At 43.6% G+C, this 25,158-nt stretch overlaps 1 protein-coding gene across 2 annotated transcripts in view; it reads left to right on the plus strand.

Moving 5' to 3' along the window:
* Positions 1-25,158, plus strand: part of Corin (corin, serine peptidase) — a 187,364-nt gene that overhangs the window by 103,598 nt on the left and 58,608 nt on the right. For both annotated transcript variants that reach the window (XM_075943133.1, XM_075943132.1), the window contains exons 6-8: positions 14,550-14,663; positions 21,825-21,932; positions 24,066-24,176. In XM_075943133.1, coding sequence (XP_075799248.1) covers positions 14,550-14,663; positions 21,825-21,932; positions 24,066-24,176 — 333 coding nt within the window. The remainder of the gene's footprint in view (positions 1-14,549; positions 14,664-21,824; positions 21,933-24,065; positions 24,177-25,158) is intronic.

Genomic DNA, 25,158 nt, shown 5'->3' on the forward strand with positions numbered 1-25,158 from the left:
GGTTCCTAGCACCCGTGTCAGCTGCTCACATGGGCCTGGAACTCCAGCTCCAGAGGATATGTACGGCATCCTCTTTTTGACCAAAGGGAATTGTATTCACATGTACCCCACCCTTCTCACATATACACATAATTAAAAAATGAGGCATGAAACAGTTCCTGGATTTCTCCGTCTGGGATGCTTAGTGTGACGAAGGATGCCCTCCACTCTTTTTTTAATTAATTAATTAATTATACCAACCATAGTTTCCCCTCCCTCCTCTCCTTCCCCTCACCTCCCTTCCTCCCTCTCCAGCTTCACCTCCATTCAGGCCTCCCATGGGAGTCAACAAACCATGGCATATCCAGTTGAGGCAGGACCAAGCTCCTCCCTTTTGCATCAAGGCTGGCCAAGGCCTCCCACCGTAGGGAATAGGCTCCAAAGCCAGGTCATGTGTCAGGGACAGGTCCTGGTGCCACTGCTAGGGGTCCCACAAAAGACCAAGCTACATAACTGTCACCAGATGCAGAGGGTCTGCAGTACCATGCAGGTTCCCTACCTGTCATTCCAGAGTCAGTGAGCTCCCAGTAGCTCAGGTCAGCTGTCTCGGCGGGTTTCCCCATCATCATCTTGACCACCCCACTTGCTCATATAATCCCTCCTCCCTCTCTTCAGCTGGACTCCCAGAGCTCGGCCCAGTGCTTGGCTGTGGATCTCTACATTTGTTACTAGATGAAGGATCTATGATGACAACTAGGGTAGTCACCAATCTGATTACAGGTGAAGGCCAGTGCAGGTCCCTCCGCTCTTAATGCTCTCATACTTTTGTAATTTCCTGCCTTTCCTTCTTCAGCTTCTATTGAGCTTTGGATTTTGTCCTAGTTAGGGCTGCTCTTCCTGTGATGAAGTACCATGACCAATTTGAGAAGGGACATTTTTATTTGGCTTACACTTCCACATCACTATTCGTCATCAAAGGAAGTCAGTATAGTAATTCAAACAAGGCAGGAACCTGGAGGCAGGAGCTGACACGGAAACCATGGAGGAATACTGATTACTGGCTTATTCATCCTGGCTCGCTCAGTCTGCTTTCATATAGGACCCAGGACCACCAGCCCAGGGATAGTCCCACCCACAATGGGCTGGGCCTTCCCCCATCAATCACTAATTAAGAAAATGCCATACAGCTGAATCTTATGGAGGCATTTTCTCAATTGAGGCTTTATTCTTTCAGCTAACTCTAGCTTGTGTCAAGTTGACATGAAACGAGCCAGCATAGTTATCTAGGCCTTTCCACCTATTAGGTTCATGTCTTGTCTCTAGTCCTTAGATGTCACTTTTTCTTATGTCCTCATATTAGTTTTTTAATGTCTTTTTAAAAAAGAAGTAAAAAGAACTATTTAGTGGTGCCTCAGTGTTTGTGAGTGATTGGTTTTGGAAACCCCCCATCCATATACCTAAATCTCTGGATGCTCATGCCTTACAGAATAGAGTGTAATATTTTCATATACCCGAGGTGTAGTCTTTCTGTATGCTTCGTATCATCTCTAGGCCACGTGTAATAGCCAATACGGTGTAAAATGTTGTACAGTTCATCATTCTAGCACATGGTTCAGTGAGTAATGATGACAGATTACATGTGTTGTGCGTGCATCGTGCATGTGTGCTTGCATCTGTCTGTCTGTGTCTCTCATTCTGATACAGCCACCATAGACATAACTACATGTCTGATCCATAGATAGGCAAATCCACAGACACGGAACCCATGCACACAGCCAGTCATATGGATGACGGTTGCTGCTTTCCAAGACAGTTTTTGTTATATTCTAGGCTACACCGTTTGCAAAGTCCTTAGAAACCCTGGATGAGCAACTGAATAGAGAATCCTCAGGAACTGTCTTTTAATTGAGGACCTTGGGCTTCTCTGAACTAAATAGAATCCAACGTGAGAATTTTCCACTGGGAAATGTTTTAGAAGGGAAACCTCCCAGGAGTCCTCGGAATCAAGCCAAATTTTCCGAGGCATTTAGTCCCCTGTCTTGTCTGCTTGCAAACTGTTGGCTGTCAATTTTTCCTTTTGGAGTGAGGCTGCTGAGAGAAGTTGATGGATTTCTTTAAAGTTCTTAGAGTACTGCAGTTTCAAGTGTATGATACCAGTGATTCCAGAACTTTCCTACAGCAGCTGTGAAGAGTTTCGTTTCTATCGGGATGACATGGTGAGAAAGTCTAACAGGGATCCATAATGAGATTATGCTCTAATGAGAGCCCCCACGGAAAACTCCATTTACTCTCCACCAAAGTCACATTGTATATGAGTTACAATGGCAAAAATATACAGAAAGCCACTTGAAACAAAATTGTCTGAGAAAAAAAAAACCCTTGGTTCCTGAGGTTATTTCTTATTATGACAAATGTTAGCTCTGAAATATAAGCACACAAAACATAAATTAACGTTCTACAGTCGTGGGGGCTCCACAACTCATATTTCTGTGTTGTTATATAAAATGCAATGTTTATTAAAAATGAACATTGAAAACACAATGCAATTATTTTGGAATTCCATCACACCCTGGGGTATCTTCCGGGTGTGTCCTCCACAGCTAAGAGTGTGCTCGTCCTCTGGGCTCATCCTGAGTTATGAGGTGGCTCCTGCTAATCAATCGCCTTTGACCTTTTCCTGAAATCTCAATCTGAACGGTATTCTGCATCAGAGATCTTGGCTTCTATTCCTTGAAATCCAGGTTGGTCCACTTAGTTTGTGTTTGGGCTGTGTTAGTGGTATGGGAAGGTTAACTACTCTAAGAAAAAATCAATTAGCCAGTCATTCTGTGGATTTCTCCCATGGCCTTGTCAAATCCAGTTTTGACAGGCAGGGAATGTGTTCTGATTTCTTTATCCCTGTGGACTATATTTTGTGTACTTTGGCCAGAATATGGCCCTGAATTTTAGCCAGGGTATTTCTGTTTGCTCTGAAAGGCTCCGTGTTGGATGCCAAACTTCTATAGTTCATGAGGTGCATCCAGCTCTCTCCCAGTTCCTGTAGCTGCAGCTGGAACAGCAGGAGACGAAAGGCACTACCCTCATTGTGTTGTGACTTATGGAGACATAACTCACAAAGGTGGCATATTTTACTTCACATGTTGTCCATTAAACATTTTTATAGTTAAAGAGTCCATAAATTTAAAAGGTAAACAAATGATTGACAGTGGCAAATTATGGCCATATGAAAAGTCCTGATAAATCAGTAAAGAAAGCCCACAGAAGGCATGGGTATGCTCATGAGTTGTGCGGGACGCCCCTCTAAAGTCAGTCCTGGCCGAGGCAGGGTTTTGGGGTTTCAGACACACAGCTACAAAACAAGCTGTAGGCACCCTCTGGAAAAGCTGGATCCCTGTGGAGATTCATTGAGACTCCAGATCCTCTCTTTCAAGATGAGGCTTTCAGATAACTTCTTCCCCATGTGACCTCTGCCCCCGGGGCCCATGCGACCCCTATCTTGCACTATGGCTTGGAAACTGTATGTTTCCTTTGGGAAAATTGTTTGGTTTAATCTTAAGAAAAGCCGCTCCGCCGACACAAATAACTCCAAGTAGACCAGATTAGACCAAATTAAAATGCCGCGTTTAATAAATACATAGCATGGCGGGGAGACCATGTGTTGTGTGGTCCCCTTACCCCATCCCCAGCAGTGAGCCTAAAAACCTGTCTCCCTGGGGGAGGGGTCAGCGTTTGGCAGGCTGGGAGCTGGAGTTCCGGCCAAGGCAACTCCCAGGGGGAGGGGTCTGAGATGGAGCTTTTTGCTCCATTGGTGCTCCATGGATGACTGCCAGGGGCTGGGGTGACACCCCTAACTTAATGTTACAAAAATGGGCAAAATTACCCTTTCTAAGCAAAGTTATTCCCATTGTTGCACTCACTACCCCCATGTTACCTGACTTTGACCAGGACCCTTGTCCTAAAGATCCCGGAACTAAGCAAGTCACTTGGGACTGGCAGTGCTGGCAGAGGAGATACTTACCAAATGCAGTCAGCAGCCAGGGAAGCAGCCTTTGGCTGTCCAGAGTCTCTCCTCCTCTCAGGGATGATTGGCAGGTGATGTCCAATCCCATGTGTCTTTCTTGAGTCTTCTTCCTTCCCTAAACTCCCACCTCTTGTTCCCTCTGCTTATTCCGTTCCTCTGACTGGTCAGTGCGTACTGCCCACTGCGGACTGGACTGGATATAATATTTCTTTTCTTTTTTTGGGATATAATATTTCTTTACTGATAGAAAAGAACATAGGAGTCCGGAGAAGATGTGGGAAGAGTAGATTTACTCCACCCCTGTGCCCTTGGGTGCTGAGTCCTTAGTCTTCCAATATATTCGATTGGTAGCAGTTACTCCTGAATGCAAGTTAATTGAATTGTACTTGTGTTTCCTTCAAGGAAGATTCAGTTTTTCCCCCTTATATTTGGTCTGTGTGGCTTTGTTACAGACTTTCATAACTAGGGATGCTAGGTGTGGGTCTCTGTTGCTGTGTCAGAGGCCTAGCAAACAGTAGCAGAAACAGAGGAGACCAGGAAGAAGGATGCAGGCCCCTCCCTCTTCCTCTTTTATGTAAATCATTTTACAGCGCAAAGGATTTGGCTGCACTGATCTGTTTTTTTCTAAAGCAATTGACTTCCTTCTCTGCCTATGAGCCAATAAATCATTAGCAAATAGTTTTTAGATGTTGCTGTATTGGTTCTTGTGTATGTTCATGGTTTCAGAGACACAGTGTTAGAAGTAATTGTAGCTTGGTTATTCCAAACAATCCATCTTCTATCTTCCCTTCCCTCTGCTGTGTAGGTAGGCGGTGATGTCTCCAGGAGTTGGAGCGGGAGTTTTGGTTGTATGTAGATCAACCCTTTAAGCATCTAGCATGCCTGGCTCATTCAGGAGAGAATCACACACTCCCTGGCCTCAGTGAACAGCACACTGGCTTTGCCCATTCTGCAGCAGGTACCATTGTTACCAATATGATCCCATCATTCAAGACAATGTCAAATAGGTAGAATTCAGCTAAAACACAACAAAACAAACAAAACAGCTTTTTAAAAACAACACAGATACTTTAATCCACAGTTGTACTTTTTCTCCAAGATCACTTTTTGATATGTCAAAAGTATTGCAAATAGTTTATTTTTGGTCTGAACTTCTAACCCCCCCCCCCCCCAGTACACACAAAATTCAAGCTGGGTATTAGGGAGTTTTGGGAAATACTTTTTTCATCATCAATTTTTCATTCTTTTAAATATGAAGGTGTTCAGGAGTGGAGTCACTTTGAGAGGTGGCTTACACAGAACCAGTCAAACTGCTTGAAATAGCCAGGCTTTCCCAACTCTTCCTTGACTCGGCCACCGTGTGCTGTCACTGTGGGTTGCTCCATGGAATGAGGCAGTGGTGTGGTTAGTGACAGGGATGAGGACAACAGAGGACCCCAGGCTGACCTCTGACACAGAGCTGCAGAATCTGTCTTCCAGCCCCTAGCTGTCTTCACATCTGGAGGGTCAATGAGGTCCCTGTGTCCTGACCGTTTGAAGGGTGATACGTCTCTGGAATAGACTACATTATAACAAATGGAAGTGATCAGAAAGAATTATGATGAGTGTTCACAGGATTCATAGAGAATTTATACACGTGATCCATCTTTAAAAGGCAGTTTTCAAAATTCACAAAAATAATATAAATGCATGCTTGTTCTATTCTTGCTTATTGGGCAACATAATATTATAGACTCATAAGCAATTTATTTTAATTTTTAAGTGGTTAGTACATAAAAAGAACTAGAAAGAATGGTTATTAAATTTTCAGTATGGTTATGGTAAAACCTATAGGGTCTTGATGCATCAAATGAAACCTGTCCAGTTTCTAAGACCCAGCCCACCCACATGCTATTGTGTATCAGCTCAGTCCACCTTTTACTGCTATAACAAAATCCCTAAGACTGGATCCTTTATAAGACTTTTTTTGGTCCATCATTCTGAAGGCTTGGAAGTCCAAAAGCATTGTTCTGGGTAAGGGTCATGTTCTGCTCCACCTCTCGTGGGAAGCAGCCAGCAGGCATGTGTGAGAGGAGACGCAGGGGCAGCCTCTTTGTACAACTGCCCTGTTTCATGTCTCAGTCTAGGCCCATGTGCGAGTGTGAGGCTGGGCATTCTCTCCACATCCTGCATATTCCCTTTATTCTGTCCACCTTCTTGTGTATTTGCTGGCCTCTAGAAAACTGCTCTTTTTTATCTGGATCTTGCCAAAGGTAGTTTGCATGCCGTCACACGACGATGGCTTTGCAGTTACAGTGAGTTTGAGGATGTCACTGGAGAAGGCTTTATGTCTTGAGAAATGTAGTAATATGAGCAGCGGGGCTGCATCCCCAGCACCCTGGCTGCCCGCTAGCTTATGCCTTGAAATAATTACACGGACACTGTATTCTTTTAAACACTGCTTGGCCCATTAGCTCTAGCCCTTACTGGCTAATTCTGATATCCCGATCAACCCATCTCTAATAAACTGTGTAGCACCGGTCTTACCGGGAAGATTCTAGCCTACATCCATCCTGGGTCAGAGCTTCATTGCGTGTGTCTCAGAGAGCAGAGCTATCGCATCTGCCCTGGAGAGGGGGAGTATGGCATCTCTGCTCCAGAGAGCAGAGCTGTCGAGTCTGAGCTCACTTCCTCTTCCTCCCAGCATTCTGTTCTGTTTACTCCACCCACCTATGTTCTAACCAATAAAATGGGCCAAGGCAGTTCTTTATTAGCCAATGACCTTCCTCTATCAGAGAAAAAATCTCAAAACTATTGGGTCTGGAAAACTTTATTTTTCTTTTAGAAGTTCAGTATTTATTTTCTAAAGCAAATTCCAAAAGTGGGTGGATAAAAGTTTTTAATCTCTCAAAACTAAATAAGTCATTATCTTGGAATTTAGAAATACCTGCCTGGCTTATTGAGCAGTTAAACTATAAATAGATGGTTTTGCATTTCTGTGTTTTTTGGAACCTTTACATAACATTGCATATGTCTTATTGCCAGTGAGTTTTGAAAAAAAATGTGTCTCAGAGTCCTATTTGAGGATTAATATTTGCGGAGTACACTAAAGTGTCATCTTCGTAATATAATCCTGGTCTGGAAGATTCCTTGATCCTTTTTTGCCTCCCTCTTTTCTTCTGTCCCTTATTCCTCCCCCCATTCCTCCCCTCATTACTACTTCCTTCTCTTTACTTTTGAATTGAACACAGATTTCTTTGTACTATGCATCCTTTACGTCTGTCTGGCCTCTGTTTCTGTCAGTCTCTGGTCACCCAGCTGAATGGTGGCATCATCTTGCTGAGCCATCAAGACACACACTAGTAATGCATTATTACTTATCGTATCAAATGGTAGCCTAAAATATTTATGCTACAACTGAGTGGTGGCATGGGGCTGCTTTCGAAATTCCACTCACATTCTCTTTCCAGTGACACATGAAGATTTTATTTGCTCCCGATCACTTTTAGATAACTTTATGATGACGAATGTCTCTGTAGAGTGATAGATCCTCCATCATGCTGTCAGACAGGCTCTACCTAGGCTTAGCTCTTATTTTTAGGAATTAAAGCTGAGAGCCATATGGGGAAGTCCCCACAGACCCAAAGCATAGCTTGATTTCATAAAAGGGGTGGGGGTGGGGTGGGTTAAGTTCAGGAGTAACTCAGGCATGAAGACATTTAATTTGGGGAGTTGTTTTTGCTTTTATTTGATCTTTTGCTTGACAGAGACAGTTTCTTACTAAGTAAAAGATGCATAAAAAGCACCTATGAGTATTAAATTTAAGAGCCGTGTATACTGTGGCTGAAAGGCTTGGTTTCACATAGTGTTTGCAGTGTGTGTGGGGGGCACACCATGGAACATAAAAGAAGCCACTGTGACACTTCTCTTTCTAGAATATCTAGGCTAAGAGCTATCTAAATGAAGCTGTCATTGGTCACCTATCATGTGATACTTTTGAACAATGCTCTGCTGTCTAAGTCAGAAGTTTCCTAACTGGGAGTTTTGTTCTTTGAGGAAGAAAGAAATCTATATCATGAAACCATTCACTGAGAACTCACAATGATGTGTGTTCTCACCTTTGCATCCTTAGGAAAGGGAGATGCAGCTGGCAGGTGGGAGAGAGAGATGTGGAGAGCGCGTGGGCTCGGTCAGCACGGCTGGATATTTCTCACTACCATTTAGAGTGCAGCATGACGCAATGCGATTCTGGCGAAGAAGCTGTTGTGGCATTTCCTTGTTTAAACTGTTTTGTTTTTACATGTGCTTATTTAAGGAGGCATATCGGTGCAGCTGTGGGGAAGGTCTAGGAACACATTGCAGGAGCTGGTTCTCTTCTTCCACCATGTGGGTTCCAGGAACAAACTCAGTTGTCAGGCTGGGCAGCGAGCGCCCTTACCTGCTAAGCCACCTTGCTGGTGCAGATATGGCATTTCTCACATCCATGGGTGAGAGAGTTAAATCTATACCTCCACTGCTTCTTCAAGTCACTGGGCGCCACTCTGAGAACTTATGGTTCCGGGTATCAGTCCACGTCCTCCTTCCAGAAGCATGGAAAGTAAGAGGGATGGTCCAGTCCTTTCCTGAATCTTCTGTCTCATAAAAGTTTACACATCTCTTCTTCTCAAATTCAAGAATAATGGATAATAAATATAATGAAAAGATGAAGGCCTATAATAGAAATTATAGCTATTAATAATAAAATATGAGCTGTGTTCTTGCAGGTTTGAATTGAACACTTACAACCTTCAGGAAGGAGTTTTAATTGCTGTTTGGGGCAGCAAAAGCCTTTCTCAGAGGAGACTTGCCTGTGTCTGTGTGACACAGCCCTCCACTGTCCCTTTCCTGTGTATCACAGACATTTTTCAGACATATGCCATTCTAACCCAAGGAATGGGTAAAGTTCCTGCAGCTGAGGGGCTGGAGCATCAGACACAGGCCAGAGGAGACAGTTATTTTGGGTAGAATATTCTTTCCCTTCCTGTTATTAGAGAAAATGGTACTAGAAGCAGGCCTTGTCTGCAGGCTCAACAAATATCCCACTGACACTTAGAGGAATTTTGATATTTTGTTCATTTGTTAATCTATCAGTGAAAAGAACATAAGATATTCACTAGCCTCGAATATGGAGGACTGCAGCACCCGAACCATCATTTAGTTCTACTTTAGGCACCTCATGTTCCCAGGCTTCATTTATTACTTTATAAATAATCTAATTTCTTCCTATCATGTGGCAGTTTCATCCGAGGGACACAGCCCTAAGAAAACTAAGGAATCGCTCTCTCTCAAGAATGTTACATTCTAGAAAGGAGCCAGAGACAACTTTGTAATGTAAATTGTGTGAGTTGTAACAAATGCTTTTTTTTTTGTAGCTTTCTGGGCTAGCTTGACTTTCAGCTGTCTGTGATTGATGCTCCTGGATGTGGGCGCTAGTGGAAGTGATGGTGGGCGCTAGTGGAAGTGATGGACAGAGAGCTTTGGGTCAAAGGATGCTGCTGTATTTGAGCCATGTGCTGCAACCATGTAAACTCAACTACATTCCAGGCAGGGCCAGTGAGATCAAGAACCCTCAGCCAACCTGGGCTCTATACTGAGATCCAGTCTCAAAACAACTCCTGAAACAAAACAAAACAAAACAAAAAAATTTAATCAAAAAGAAAAAAAGTGATGTGTAAGAAGAAAATGAGAAGGATTTCTTAGCTTAGTAGATCGTCATAGCTGAGGAATCCTCAGTTTTGTAATGAGTTAGAGGGATAGAAAGATGCAGTCTCCGTGTTAGATTATATATGCGTTCCTCGTGTCTGTTTCAGCGAGGGGTCGTTATTTACTTGGCCCGTGGGCAATACTTAGTATCTTTCCTGCTTCTCCTATAGAACACAGCCATTCAAAGGCATTACAGTCTTCGTCTTAAAACCCGGCTTTTGTGCACATCGACCATAATAACATTTACTTGCTTTCTTCTGCAGCAAAGTTGTTCTTTCTAAGATGCTCGCCACCTGCTCCTTCTCCTGCTGACACACCCCTTTCAGGCTTTTGCCCCAGTACTTCACTGAAACTCTCCTCAGGGTCTCCACTAGCCTCTGCATTGCAGAGTTGGAGTTAGTCTCCGTCCAAAGACGGGACTCGCTCAGCTGTGCAAGGTCTCTTTCTCAGAAACATCCAGACTGCGGTGTCCTCCTTTCCTTTTGGGGACTCTCACTCCTTCCATACCCAGATCCTTCTGACTCCCATTTCTACCTGTAATGTTTTAACCTTCACCAAATGGAAGGCTCCCTTATTATGACTCACCCTCCTCCTTGGCAGGCAGAGGCCGAGTAGTTTGGTAATTTGATCAGACCCTTGGACTTTCTCCTCCTTTCTCTTTTCTTCCCCAAGCTGAGGCCTGTCTCTTATTCATAAAGACACTACACTCTCCCTGGCAGTGACTGGAGATTGTACTCGCTCTACTTCAAGGACTCAAGTAGCCTCTGGAGAGAGTGGGAGAGGGTTACAGCAAGCGCTTCCAGCCATGTGTGGACTGCAGCCCTGACAGGCTCCAACTCTAGGTAGGGTTGCTGGAAGGTGCTGTTCCCGCTTAGCTTTCCCTCTAGAGGTGGAATTGAAGCTGAGCTTCAGGCTTTAAGGAAGCTCAAAAGCATGGCTGCTGGGGCTCACCTCATCAAGAGCTGGTGGGGTATTTTTGAGACTCCAAGTTGACCACTGAAGTGAGAGGGCATTGTAGAGATACGATACGTTCTGCCCTGGAACAGAGAGAGAAGCAAAGAAAGCTGGGAGCAGTTGAAGAAATTTTGAAGGCCATTTCGGGTTGTGAGCTGTTATTTCAGAAATTTGTTATCACACACTAGAATATTGAGAAGGGTCAGCTGTTCAGATGGGGGCACACTCTCCAGAGGTCTTGGCAGCCAAAAGCGCAGGTGGTTCATAATCCACTTCACCCTACATTGAGCATCTCAGGGAACATAGCTGAACACTGCTGTTCTTGTGGTAGTATTAATTGCCCCAAGTATAGAAGGAATTCAGCACTCATGAAACAGTTTCAATAGACGATCAGTTGCTCGCATACTTGACTAAGGTGGGGCCTTTGCTTTCTTCACTGCAGGGTCATTAAGGACTAGATTGGGGAGGCACTCTGTAAATGCCTGAATCTTCCATTTATCTATCTGCTCTGGATTTTAAGGCCAGCACATTCCTTGTAGAATTGCAGAGGAAGCTGTATGTGGTGTCAAGATGGCCCAGCATGGCTTTCCCTTGGGGCTTTGTCTTTATCATCCAAGTGATAACTCAAAAGCTGTGGGAGGACGATTGGTAGAAGATGATGGCAAAAACTCCTCAGAAACTCAATAAGTTCTCCCTTCGGTTGTCTTCCAACAAAATAGTGCTGATGTGGATTGCCATCTCCTCTGGATCCGATCACCTGGCCATCAGACCTCTGTCTTTTGTTTACAGAGAAAAATAAAGGCAGTTTGAACTTTGGCTCAGGTCCAGTGCCCTGGAATCGGAGAGAGCAGAACGGGCAATGGAGGATTGGACGGCAGTCTGTGCATCGAGATTCCAGGCTGATTGTCGCTGTCTTACCCTCTCAGTGCTCTGGCTTTTCTGTCTGTAAAGTACCATTGCCCTCAACAGTGTCAAAGCGAGAATGCCTGCCTCGAATTTCAAGATTTCAATGTTTATAGCCTTTGGTAAACTCAAAAGCTTACATAAGAAAATTGCAAATTCTGCATACAAGAATCAAACAGAAAAGATTCTTTATACTTTAAGTTTTAAAAAGTGGTACTGATGGCAGGACTTTGAACATCTTTATTATCTCTGCTTGTCCACTGTCCACGATATTGTATTTCATAAGGACATGCCGATACAGGTATACAATGTGCTTTGTGCAAATTCCCTCCTGCTTTCTCCTGCCATCTTCTCCACCCTCCCCATCCCGTTCGTCACCTTTGCTCCCTAGACAATTTTACCTTTACTCTCCTACCAGGTAGATACACATTACTGTATATATTAATATAGATGGTATAAAACACAAATGAGAGAAAATGTGTACTCTTTGTCTTTTTGAGATTGACTTAAGTACAGTTTTTCAAAGAAAGAATAAGGATACAGTTTTCAACATCTTAAGCCCAGAGAGATTTCCCCACCCCCTCCTAACGTGGCACCATGTAGAAGCCACCTTCTGCTGAGTCAGGCAGGACAAGAGAGGCCAACGATGAGGCAGCCCACACAGTGCAGGGGTTTACATTTGATCTGGATTTGAGATGACCACATACAAGAAATGGCTTCACTAAAGTCATATTTACATGAAGTCTTGAGATGCACTCTAGATGTCGGAACTAATTCATGTTGACCTTTCACCTGCATTTCCTGAGGACTCGTCAGAACCGTAAGTGGGGAACGCCACTGAGGCAGCCGCTGAAAAGCAGACACGGCCTCTTCTAGCTCACGGTCTGTGCGGTAGAGAACCACGCCCACAGTTCCAGGGGAGGGCACTGCACAGCCCAGCTAGTGAGCTCCAAGTGTAGTGTTCCGTCTTCTGTCTGGTTGTCTGTGTGCATTAGGAGTCTGTACTGTGGTTATCGGTATTCAGGCATGTGCTAAATTCTCCAACACTGCACACATTAGACATGTTGAGTATTTCGGCAGTTGAGATCCATAGAGGTGATTCATTTGATTGATTCTGAAATGATAAGATCCAATGAAAATCATATTTTTGATACTACAAGATTATCAAATCAGCCAGGACTTTGTTTTCAGCAAATCAAAACATTGATTTTCCTGAGAGCTTTTTTTTGGGGGGGAAAATCTATGGATATAGCATTATTTAATCCTTTTAGGCTCTGTGATGATATATGGCCCCATTGGAGATTTATATGGCTTTCCCCATCAAATACTAATTTAGCACCTTCTGAGTGCCAGCCCCGAGCAAGTGAGACCTGTGATAGATGGGACTCCCCACCTGAAACTCTTGCTCTGTGCTTTTCTGCGTTTCTATGTCTAAATCAAAGAGTTCTCAGGTTCGTGATTTCCCTTCTTATGTGCACAAGGGTCACAGAATCAAGGAATACACCGTTCAGAAGGCCATGGCCAGGTACCCGTGCCTGTGACTAAGATGCACCGGAGCTTTAGCAAGGGAGGCAGTGTTGATTTTATTTTCTATTCTTCTGACCGTTGCTTTCCCTCCCCCCAAATCTAGCACCTTCCCTGACTAGAGAAATATATGCAATCGCTATATTTGTAAAATTCAGAATAAAATGAGGCAACAAAAAAAATGTCCCCTAGGCTTCTTGCTAGAGATAATTAATTACAGTAGTTGGTCTTGCTCTGTGACAAATTATGTGACAAATTATAATATAATTTATAATATGATTATAAATTAATCAATAGGGTTTTTTTTCCATTTGAAGTATCTTGAACTTTCCCCCCCAGGATGCTGAGTATTTTCCGTCCTGTGCATTTTCAGTGATAATCACAATATTCTTTACTGTGCAGCTAGCAGATTATTTAGGCAGTCCCTTCCAATTATAGAGTTCTGTCTATGGTTTCCTAGTCATAAGCAAGAATAGGATGAAGAGTCTTAAAGTAAAATTTGTCTATGTTAATACTGACTTCCTTTGCACTCAGTTTAAGAAATAAGATTGTTATTCTACAGTTCTACAGTTTAAAGGGTACCCCGTGCACAGAAGCACACATAGAAGTTGTTTGTATCTGCTTTGTTGAACTGACATACCTATTCATTAATGACCTTCCTTGATAGTACTTCTGCCTTCCTATCTGAAATTTGTTGTATATTGTAATTTTCAAGTAATCAAATAGTTTTCAACTTTAAAGAAGAAAAAAAAACACAAATATCATAATAATAAGAGCAAAAAAAAAGAAAAAAGAAGAGAAATGACTGGATGTAATTGTTCACTGTCGGGGAGAAAAAGAAGGAAAATAGTATATGTTATGTCACAATCCTTGTGCCCAGACAAACGCTCATGTTTTAACTGGTCTTCTTATTAAGGCAAATGTATTTCAAATACAGGGCATGGGGTCTCTGTGCCCATAACCCAGGGCACATCAATTGTCTCACTCTATTTTTATTGGCACCGTCTCTGTTCTGCACACAGCAGCATTTTAAGAGGGAATTGTTTGTTCGGTTAATAACACTCCACTTTCACATTGTTCGCAATTGTTAAGAAAAAAAAAATATTCCCATTCGGCATTTTTGCCACATAAATAGTGCAGTTGTTGGGGGCTGCACACTCTATTGTTCCCCGAATACATAAAGTTCTTGTGCAAGCCCGCTGGTAAATTGTACCCTGGCTGTCTCCAGCAAGCACTGTTTGGGTTACTTCCAGGTAATTCTATCATAAGTGTTCCAAAATCCAAAGGAAAACTGATGGCAAATGACAGCGAAGGGACGCAAATCTATCAAATCACAAAGGAAGGTTTTCTTTTTTTTCTTTTTCTTTTTTTTTTTTTGTTTCTCTTTCCTAAGTTTAAAAGCAAAAAGGAATACAGTCTGATCTCCCTGCCCCACTTTCTCTTCCAGCGCTCTGTGGAGGGGGCGAGAGCTTCCAGTGCACCAGCGGGCTCTGCATCCCGGAGAAGCTGCGATGTAACGGCTTCAACGACTGTGATGACTGGAGTGACGAGGCCCTCTGCAGTATGTGACAGGCTGCGTGGGTTTGCCCGGGTGGGAAGGGAGTCCTCTGTTCGGGGGAGGAGGGGGGCTCGGCGCTTAAAACACCGCACAGTCAAATGCTAACCCAGGTGGGTAGCAAGCAGCTTGCCATTGTTCACCAATCTTGAGTGAGCCAATAGGTTTGTCCCCGGAGAGCCACCATCCTGAGTTTGTACCTGGCTCACAGGACCCCTGAGCTAGATGCTCAGAATAACAAACAGCTCAGAGATTAAAATGGTTTTCCAAAAATTTGTCCAACGATTGGGAGGAAGGTTTTGGGTTTATTTTGTTTGGGCGAGGAATTTTGTTTTTGTTTTTAAAACTTCATGAGTATAATGGTCAACTGTTTAAAGGAGATTTTATTTTTTTTAAATAGAAAAGAAAACCCTTTTATATTAGCGATTCTAACCTTGAGAATTACACTCCACCTTCCATACTCAGAGTGGAGCTAATAATCTTAGATGATTAATTGCAGTCAACATCAGCAGAATTGTGTTTCCGTCCTAAGGAGACCTCCCCACCTTTTTGGAAGAAGCTGCGAGTGCTGCCTTGGCTGAGAGTCCTCCGCTCTCACAGGTGCCAACTCCTCTCCTGTGGCAAGGCCTAGGATACTTATCTGCTGGAATTTTGGGCAGGTGGCATATCGTGGTATCAGAGCGCTGTTTGCCAACATGTGGTTTCACAGTTCTTGAGTTTCCCAAGAATGATTGAGTGAAAAACCGAATGACGAGGGTTGGGCCTGCGTCAGCCTCTTAGAGGGTGTCAACACTTCTTGATATATTAAAGCGCTGAGAAATGTTGCAACCTAAGTCAGTTTTGCTTGATCCAATGGATCTTCAAACTTTTTCTTCTGTGAACGTTCACCCTTATTTATTTGTACATATATTTATTTTGTATATTACCTAGCACTTGGTAGAAATTAAGTTATGCTATGTATATTTTTGAAAACTTACTTTTAGTAAACCATTGGTTTGTTTTTACAACATGGAATTTTCAGGAACGTCTATGCACACAAATTAACATGTGAGCCATTTTCGTAAGTTATATAGTTACATTGAGGACTATTGAAACGTTAGCAGAAAATACTGTGCACAACGACCACAGTAGGGAATTCTGAAAGGCTCAATTGAATTATGTCCATTTTATGGGAATGCAGCAGAATTTCTTTTATCTCCTCTGGTAGCCAGTATTGGGGCCTAACCCAAGGTCAGCCTGTGCCTTTACCCCTGTGGTGGGCCAGAGCAGCTTGCATCATTTTGTTCTCTGTGGTATTGAGCTTTGTCAACACAAGGCAGTCCCTCTGGCCGAAGCTTTTAAAATGGAATTTGAGGGAGTCAGTTCTCCTAGTTACCAACTGAATGAGACGGTATTGCTGTTCTGGAAGGTACCTAACAATGTCTAGGGAACAGTTTTTAAATAAATTGGTCACTGTCTTTCATCATATTCATACTTCAGAATGACATGATCTGGCTCATTGAGAAAATGCAACCCTTTAGCAAATGTCCCTATGAAAACTCATAGTGAGACATAGATAAATGTTGGAGCGCTATCAATCCTGACCATCCGAGGGGCACCTCCTTCTGCGCTTGAACATTTGCTGTCTGGAGCATTGCACCATGAGCCTTTTGTGACTGGCCCCACTCTCCTGGGGTTGCTACTGTGTGGGGAGAACCATGTGTGTCTGAAGGACGGGGTCTGTGCAAATCACAGTGTCACCACGGCCCCAGGTACTGAGGAGGAGAGAGGCTTGGCTCAACATCCCTGTGAGAAGCAGGAGAAAATACCTAGCTCCATATCCTAGGACGCAGAGACCACAATGGCCAGACAAGAGAGCAAGTTAAGATGCCCCCTTGTGCCAAACTTGTTTTCTTTTAAAAAGCAGGTTAGGTCATTTGTGTAGGTTATTGAGTTGTTAGGTTGCTGTTAGATTCAACAGAAGCAAGGGAAGGGACCTATCTGTGCTAAATTATCCAGCAGCCATGCCAGACGCATTTACCTGGGCTTTCCTTAGCATGGGTTTCCTGCACTCGCATCCCCATGGAGCACTCCTTGCCCCACCAAAAGATACTGATATATTAGGTCTGGAGGTGAATTTTTTGCATAGTTGCCCACATAATCCAATACGTAGCCTTTGTAGCAGAGATAACTCATCTCTTTTGTAGCCCGTGTTCTGTAGACTTTTGACTGAGGGACCATCTCTGAGAACTGTTGAAGTAGGGACTGTATATATTTGGCACCCAGCAGGTGATTATAGGTAGGAATTGTTTAAAAGCCCCAAAGAGCTGGAGGGATGATTTAGCAGTACAGAGTACTCATTGCTCTTGAAGAGGGCCCATCTTTGATCGCCAGCACCGACATGGCGGCTGACAGTTGTTCATTCCTCCTGGTCCAGGGGATGTGGTGGCCGTTTCTGAATTCCAAGGGAACCAAGTACGCATGTGCCGCACAGACACACATGCAAGCGAATCACTCATAAACAAGAAATAAGATAATCAATTCTAAACCCAAAAACAAGTTCCAAAAAACCAGTTCCCATCCTTTGGTTGAAAAAGTTCTACCATCCAACAATGAACCAGACCTGACCCTGCTGGCTTCCAAGATCAGCTGAGGTTGGGTTTGTTCCCAGAGGTGTGACTGTATACTCTCTGGTACAAGGAGTCAACCAAACACTTTCGGAACCATTTATTCTGAACTTGGGGTAAAATTGGCGAACTTATTATTATTTTCTTTTTTGAAGACAGTGGCTACCTAATTGTGAGGAGTGACATACAATATAGTGATCAGTAGTGTGCGTGTGGAGCTGGCTGCCCGTTTTCCTGTACTTACCCCTCCTTTTTCTGTGACCGTGGGCACAGCAGCCCTAGCTCTCTTTGCCTTCATTTCTTCATGAGCAAAGTGGAAGCAAGACTATCTCTAGAATTGAATTATTGGATAGAAACCTATGGAGCCATATCACAACTCCCCAGGAATGCTGAGGTTCGAGGTTATGGTGGTGCTTGTCACTACAGTTAGGGTAGTCTCTGCCCTCCTTTGTGTTGCTCGTGACTAAGGCAAGTACTCTAGAGAAACAATTTAAGCGGAGAAAGAATTTTATTTCTACGGGTGGGGGAGGGTTTGTGTGTGTGTGTGTGTGTGTGTGTGTGTGTGTGTGTGTGTGTTTTGCTCATAGTCTCGGGTGACGCACCTGTGGTTGGCTGGAGTCTTCCTGGGTCAGAGATGAAGCAGAATGCCATGGGGCGCAGTGGCTCCCCTTGTGGTGGCCAAGGGGATAACAAGGAAGCACGCGCCCATCATAATCATGTCTCGTGTAACCTGTTTTCTAGAAACCTTTTTCCTGAGATAAGGATGTCTGTAAATACTAGAAAGCATATTCAGGATAATAAAAGCATCTCATTTGACATCTAAGGAAAGAGTTTCCAATGTTTGCAAAATTCATTTAGCGTAGTGACTCTGTGAAAAATGCTGACTCAGCTAAACATTTGTGGTTTCTTGAATTTCAGCCATCTGTGAACCACGGTGTAGAAACCCAGTGAGCAGATATGTTACAGGACTTTTAGTCTACTCAGGGGAATAATACACAAACACAGAGAATGCTGAATCTTTTCTTTTTTGTTAATTGCCATTGACATTTTTCTACATGTAGAAAACGCATCCTAATGACCATCACCTTCTACCCGTCAGCTCCCGCTTTCCTACATGTCCCCCTTTCACACTATTGACTTTTTGCTTTGTTTTGTTACTCACTGAGTTTACATGGTACCGTCTGCGTGGCCATTGTTATTTACCGTGTGTGAGAACGAACCGCAAGACATACAAAAAACCCATTTAAAGAGTTTTTATTAATAAAGAGTGGAGAAGGAAAAGGAGGGAATGTGCAGGTCTGAAAGAAACATGGAGAGAGGAGAGAGAGAGAGAGAGAGAGAGAGAGAGAGAGAGAGAGAGAGAGAGAGAGAGAGAGAGGAGAAAGGGAGGAGAGAGGCACATTCGCTTTTAAAGATAGTTCAGCACACGCGTACAGGGGCTTACGTAGCCACACCACGGATGCCTATAGATTATTAGATTACGTGGCCACACTGCCACGTGCCACATGCGCATAGATTATGTAGGGAATACAGAAGGCGCATGCGCCGTCGTGGTTTACGCCCCCCAGCCCCCCCCCCCCCATGGTAACACCTGGACCTGGGGTGACTAAGCATTTTGCCTGAATGCTGATGGGTGCGGGCTGTGATGGAAATGATAACAGCCATGGGTTTGGAACTATCAATCAGAGTTTGGTGAGGTCACCATTGGGAACACAATTGAAGACAGTAGTGGCTTCCACTCTCCAGAACCTTTTCAGTCGTCAGTCTTCTGTCAGGGAGAGGTGGAACCCTATGATCCCCTCCTCATTCAGAGCTGATTGGCGACAGGCCTTGCGTAGGCAGTTGCTGCCGAGTTCAAGACAGCAGTTGCTGCATCATGCTCAGATGCAAGATCGACTTCTCAGGTACCATTAAACCTTAGTGATTAAATCAGATACTAAATATGACGTCTCAAATTCGTTTCTGAAAGCACAAATACAAGAAATGTCATAAAACCAAACAAGACAGTAGACAGGCAGTAATACGAGATCCTATTGTGGGGAAACAGGGCCATTGTGAACTGGGCTGTGCAGAGAGGCCGGTGGGAAAGGGGGGATTTAAGCTAGGCTTGTACCCCGCGTTTGTGTGCTAGGACAATGGTTTTCAACCCTGAAGATGTCATTTTGCAACGTGCGGGGACATTTCTCACTGCTACAACTGTGAGCGCTAGCGTGGCTTTCAATCAAGAACGCTGCTAAACATCTGTTCCTGTGCATCAGTGAATTACTCCATCTAAGACGCTAGTAGCACGGCAGGGGAGAGCCCTCCTCCGGAGGTAGTGCGAGCAGTAGAAACAAAAATCCAGGTATTCACAGGGCCGGCCTCTTACAAGTCTGTTGAGAGAAGAGGCAGTGCCTGCCCAGTCTTTTAACCTCTCTGGTCATCTCACAGTGAGAAGGCTGCACGAAATGACCTTCGCTTACTAATTCTGTAGAAGGAAACTAAGCTGTCCTGCTTGCTTCTTGAATAGAGGCAAAGCAGCTTGTGTTTATGGAGTGGGAGACTGGGCAGACTGAAGGAAGTCCTGGATAAAAGGACTTTCTGTGTCTTAGCATTCGGCTTTAATGTAATGGTAATTTTGAGGGACAAAGGTTAATAGGATACTTGTCAGATGCCAAACTGAAGTAAATATTTACATGGGAAAACTTCAGAAGAAACATTTTTCCATCAAGTTCTCTGGAAGAGAGAGACAGAGACAGAGAGAGAGAGAGAGAGAGACAGAGGCAGAGAGAGAGACACAGAGAGAGAACTGGAAGGGGAACAAAAAGCAAAAACAAACCAAACAAAAACAAAAATTTAACTTAGGTCCACGCAAAAATTATGCTTGAACTGAGCAAGAAAATCACAGCAAGCACCTTTTGAAAATTATGATTTGTTGGCCCCAAATTGCGCTGACCACATCTCTTTTCAGCGCAAATAAACATTTATTTCAATAAAAGGAGCCACTGTGATCTCCGCTGTTTGCTGTGGGCTCCTGGCCGCATGGTACTCTTGGTTAGGGTTTCAAGTGTTTACCCATCCGAGGGGCGGTGCGGAAGTCACAGGCTGTTTTCTGAGTGCAGAGAATTTGGTATCTAACTTCCGAGAGGATCTTCTCACTGAGGAGGCGCCAAAGGAAGGTGCATTGATTCTTTAAAACAAATACCATTTAGTGGTAGTCTAGCAAATGACAGTGCTAATCTTAAAGACATCTCGGCTGAGGTGTTTTGGTATAGATTACCAAAGATCCAGAACAGGCTTCCCAGAAGACACAGAAACTTCTGGAAATTTCTGGTGTGTTCTTTGGTTAATCAAATGCTAAATGGAGTACTTAATTCCCTAGTGCTCCTACCATCAGAAAAAGTAAAGCACACTGCTTGAGAAGAATGTTGTTCATGTTTTCCAACCTTCCCCTCTCCTCTCTGGGAGATGCGTGGACTCTTACGCTGATGGCTGAGTTGAGGAGACTATTTCCCGGGTTAATGCTTGTTCTACCAAATTAATTCAAGACTTCCTAAACATAATGAGATTTAAGCAAAACGAAAATACCTTTTAAGCACTCTCAGAAAACTACACATTTCTCGATGCTCACTCCCTTCTCTGCCCTGCGGAAATCAAAAGCAAGCAAGGTCATGACCTTCCTGGGCTCAGCTGTCAATCACCTGCAGCAGAAGGGCACAGCGTGGGAAGACAGTGCCCTCTGTCACCGAGGAGGAAGCAGGACTGTCAATGTGAAGACTAACACCTCTTCTTCTTACATTTTCCTTTATTATTCCATCCTTGCTTGAAAATTATTCAGGTTGGGAGAAATAAAAAAAATAAAAGTGCTTAAATTTTTCTGTATACGTGTGTGTGTGTGTGTGTGTATATCTTTTCTTAATGAAATCACTGCAGAGGATCTACAAGGCCCATGCCATTCTTAAGATGAGGTGATTCTAGAAGTTGAGATAGTTCCTCACAGAAGAAAAATTTTTTTTGAAATAGATGTGTACGAACTGTTTAACTGATCCATGGCAAAGAGCTCTCATTTTAAACTGGCACAGCAATTGTATATACTTATTGCGTATGATGTGATAACTCAATAATGTATACACTATATAATGATCAAATGCCTTCGTATTTGGTATCATTTCTTTATGCTTATTCTTTAGTCTCTCTTAAGATTGTCAGAGACTATGGTCACTCTCCTGGGCTTTAGAACACTAGAACTCGGAGGGAGGCTGGAAAACAGGTGGCAAAGACTTTGTGTAATAAGTGTTATCGAGCTTAGCCTGTGATACTAAAGGTAGGCTCACCACGTTAGGTAAAAGTCAGAGAAAAACTTCCGGAAAGCGGTAAGAGAACTTGACTAGGGAATCAATGTCTTGGTCCTGGTTCTTCAGTGACTCTGCCAGCCGTTGGGTGTCTCTAACTCTGTACCTATAAGACAGTAGGCAGGGTCAGGTCAGCAGCGAGGTTTCCCTCCCATTTCAGCCTTTGTCCAGTTAGACACTAGTGCAGCGTGCTGCTCTGATGACACGTCTGTCACTTTCCTTGTCCACAGACTGCAGTGGGGACCTGTTTCACTGCCACACGGGCAAGTGTCTCAGTCACAGCCTCGTGTGTGATGGGTATGACGACTGTGGCGACCTGAGCGACGAGCAAAACTGTGGTAAGTAGCATGGATGCCTCAAAGGATTTTTCTAGAAACCACAGGCATTGCTGACCCAGAACACGTATCTGTCTGTTCACTGTTGACTGCAAAACCAAGCAAAGCAAACCAACCAACTTCCCTCTTCAGAAGGAAGAGGTTAAACCCTGGTCTCGGTTATGTCTTCTGCATCTGTACCCTACTTCTTACCTAACTGCCGCACTAAGGGAATGTTAGGGACATAGAGAGGAAAGACGGCGGGATTGTTGAAGTGCTAGTGTATCCCTGTGTTTTGTTCTGTTTAGCCTCTGGCTACATTGGGCTTATGTTTAGATTTTGAGCTCCTGAGCAAAACTTTGCTGAGAGGTACATTATAAAGTATAACATGTGGCCAAGGCGCCCACCCCCCCCCCCCCCCACAGCACAGACTTTGGTGAGTCTGTGCATGGTGTATGTACCAAGGGTTGGATGACAGATTGGTTTTATGTGCAGATGCTGAGGTTTTGTTTTTCCAAACATAAGCCTTCCTTTGAAGGCACATATTAATTCTGCATCATGTCTTTGGAATCTAAACCACCGAAATAACTCTCGGTTATTGATCTTTATAGCTTGTGATTAGCTTTACATGTTTATGCAATATATTTTTGAGAGTAGGAAATTTGTAATATGTACCAAAGGGCAAACTGGAACAAAGGCAAGTGTTGGACAATAGTCAACATTTGGGATTATCTAAAGGGATGCTAGAAAGAGTTGGAGTGTAAGGCAAAGGAAGTCTTGCAGTGGATATGGTCAGCAGATAGCCCCAAGTGGGGAAATTTGGTAGTTTCTAGGTGTATTGTCTAACTTTTGCCCACTGCATCCATAAAATATTAAAATTCCAAGTGTACAATCTACGAACTAATTATTCAATATAGGTGGGACTGTCTAGATTTGGGACAAAGAACAGGTGAAAATTATAATCTTGCCCATCACAGAATCCAGTGTGAAGAACCCTTACAGTTCATCTAACCTACACCCTCCCCCTCCTCTCCAATGAAGGAACAGCTGGGAGGTTGGGAAAGTGCCAGAGTAGGTGGGGTTTGAAAGGTGGGTGTGTTAGTGGGTAGTGTACATGTGTGAAAAGGACTGTTAGTACCAGAGGCCTCTGAAGATGAGCAGATGTCGTAAAGTCTATGCTTTCAAGATGTCTTCGTAAACTAGCAGCATTTAGTCCCCCCTTGGACCAGTCTTTGCTCTGCACTCTGTCTGCAGTGGACTGAGCAAGGGTGGATCCCCTGGCTCCTGCCCAAGCATCCTCTCTTGTGGTTACATTTTTCTCCACACCATGCCTTCCACATTCTCTGGTTTACTTTTCTACAATACCTTTGGTGATTCATTGTTGCTCGGGAGGCTATGACAGTGGTCACATTGATGGAGACACGTGAAACTTTTTCATTATTGCATCTGCTATTTCTGAACCCTTACCATTCATAGAACCTTTATATTTATGTCACAATAGCTCTCAGAGCAAAGCAGTCTATAAATTCTTCCCTGCAAGAGAGGAAGCTTGCTAATTCGTGATCTCCCCGACTTGCCATATTCCAGAAATGCGTGGATTGAGGCAGAATAGATATCCAGATGCAAAGAAATCATAAGAAAATAGTAGTGGTTTTCCTTTCTTACCTAGCAGTTCTTTCAAACATGAGCTATAGATTCAGATAATCCAGTAGAAAATCCAGGCTTAGCATCAGGGGGGATGACATAAGGAGACACTCATCTTTCCAGCTTGCCAGGGAGATGTAATTCTTAGAAACCCAGATGGCCTGTTACAGACACATGGATCAACCCTCTGCATCCGGAACCTCAAAGCTTACTTCTGGTCCTTGACTCACTGGAAGTCATAGATTTTTTTCCCCCCTAAATAAGGAAAACCAGACATGCCAACAATTAGAACACCTGCCCCGAGAAACAAATGAGTCTGCCCCCAGGAATGTGGACAGCGGGGGTTTGGCTTGGTGGAAGGTAGCATGTGAGCTTGGTTGGAGCCATCCTAGGAATGTTAGTGATGGAACAGAAACAATGAGAGTAGATTCCCTTCAGCCGGAGCTGTAGGCACAAGTCACAGTGTTTCCCACGCTCTTCATCCCCATCTTCATCATCTTTCCTTTTCTCTAGATTGCAACCTCACAAAAGAGCACCGCTGTGGGGATGGACGCTGCATCGCGGCTGAGTGGGTGTGTGATGGGGATCTTGACTGTGTGGACAAGTCTGACGAGATCAACTGCTGTGAGTGCCCCCATGCCCACCCCCGGAGGAGTCTCAGTTTGCTTGTTGTTTTTTTGTTCCTCTTTAGACTGCACTGAAGCCAAAGTCCATTATGTAAACAGCACGCAGGGAGGACGATTGCTTAAACTTTGGTTCTATCAATCTGATTCCGTCTTCTGTCTATGAAGGTAGCTTTCAAGAGGTGTGAGAACAATATCAATGTAGCTATGACCTCACACCTCTCTCCTCCAAATCCAAGCCTAAACTGGCTGATTCTGACCCAGCAGTGCCTGCGTTTTCTCATGCTGCTCCTGGATCCTTCATGTTTCTGGGAGCTTTCCAAAGGCAATTCTCTTCCCAGAGACCAGGGAGTCCCCTTTTCTCCGCATATGATGTGCAAGCAGCTAAGTCTCCAAGCATGTTCTTTGGAGCCATTTGTGGGAGAGCTGCCAGAAAGAAGGGAGCATGCTATGACCCTATAGTAACATGGAGAGAGTCTGATAGTAATTATTATTTTATAGCAGGCTATGTTTCTAGATAAATGGACACTTGTTTTCACATTGACTCGTAACAATTCTGATTGTTAGCCATGTTCTCCCACTTGGAAAATATGTTGTCCTTGGAAGACAGAAATGAAAAAAGTTAATAGTAACAGTTACATGTTGAAATAGTACAACTGATCTGAAATGATTAAAGTGACATGTCTCACTATATATATTTGAATGAAATCTTTCAGTCCACTTGGTATAAAGGGTTGGCACACAATTTCCCTGTGGTATCTGCATTGATTACAGAACACTGGGTGGATGTCACAATCTGAGAATCTTTATATGGAAAGGCATGGTATTGTGTTTAACCCATTCATGTCTCCTATGTACTTCAAGTCATCTCTAGTTCACATAAAAAATGCAGTACAATATATATGCTCCTATATAGTTGTTATGCCAAATTGTTTAAGAAGCAGTAATAAGGAAAATGCTCTGTCTGTGTTTAATACAAATAT

The sequence above is a fragment of the Microtus pennsylvanicus genome, chromosome 12, assembly GCF_037038515.1.
Source record: "Microtus pennsylvanicus isolate mMicPen1 chromosome 12, mMicPen1.hap1, whole genome shotgun sequence".
In the NCBI taxonomy this organism is placed as follows: domain Eukaryota; kingdom Metazoa; phylum Chordata; class Mammalia; order Rodentia; family Cricetidae; genus Microtus; species Microtus pennsylvanicus.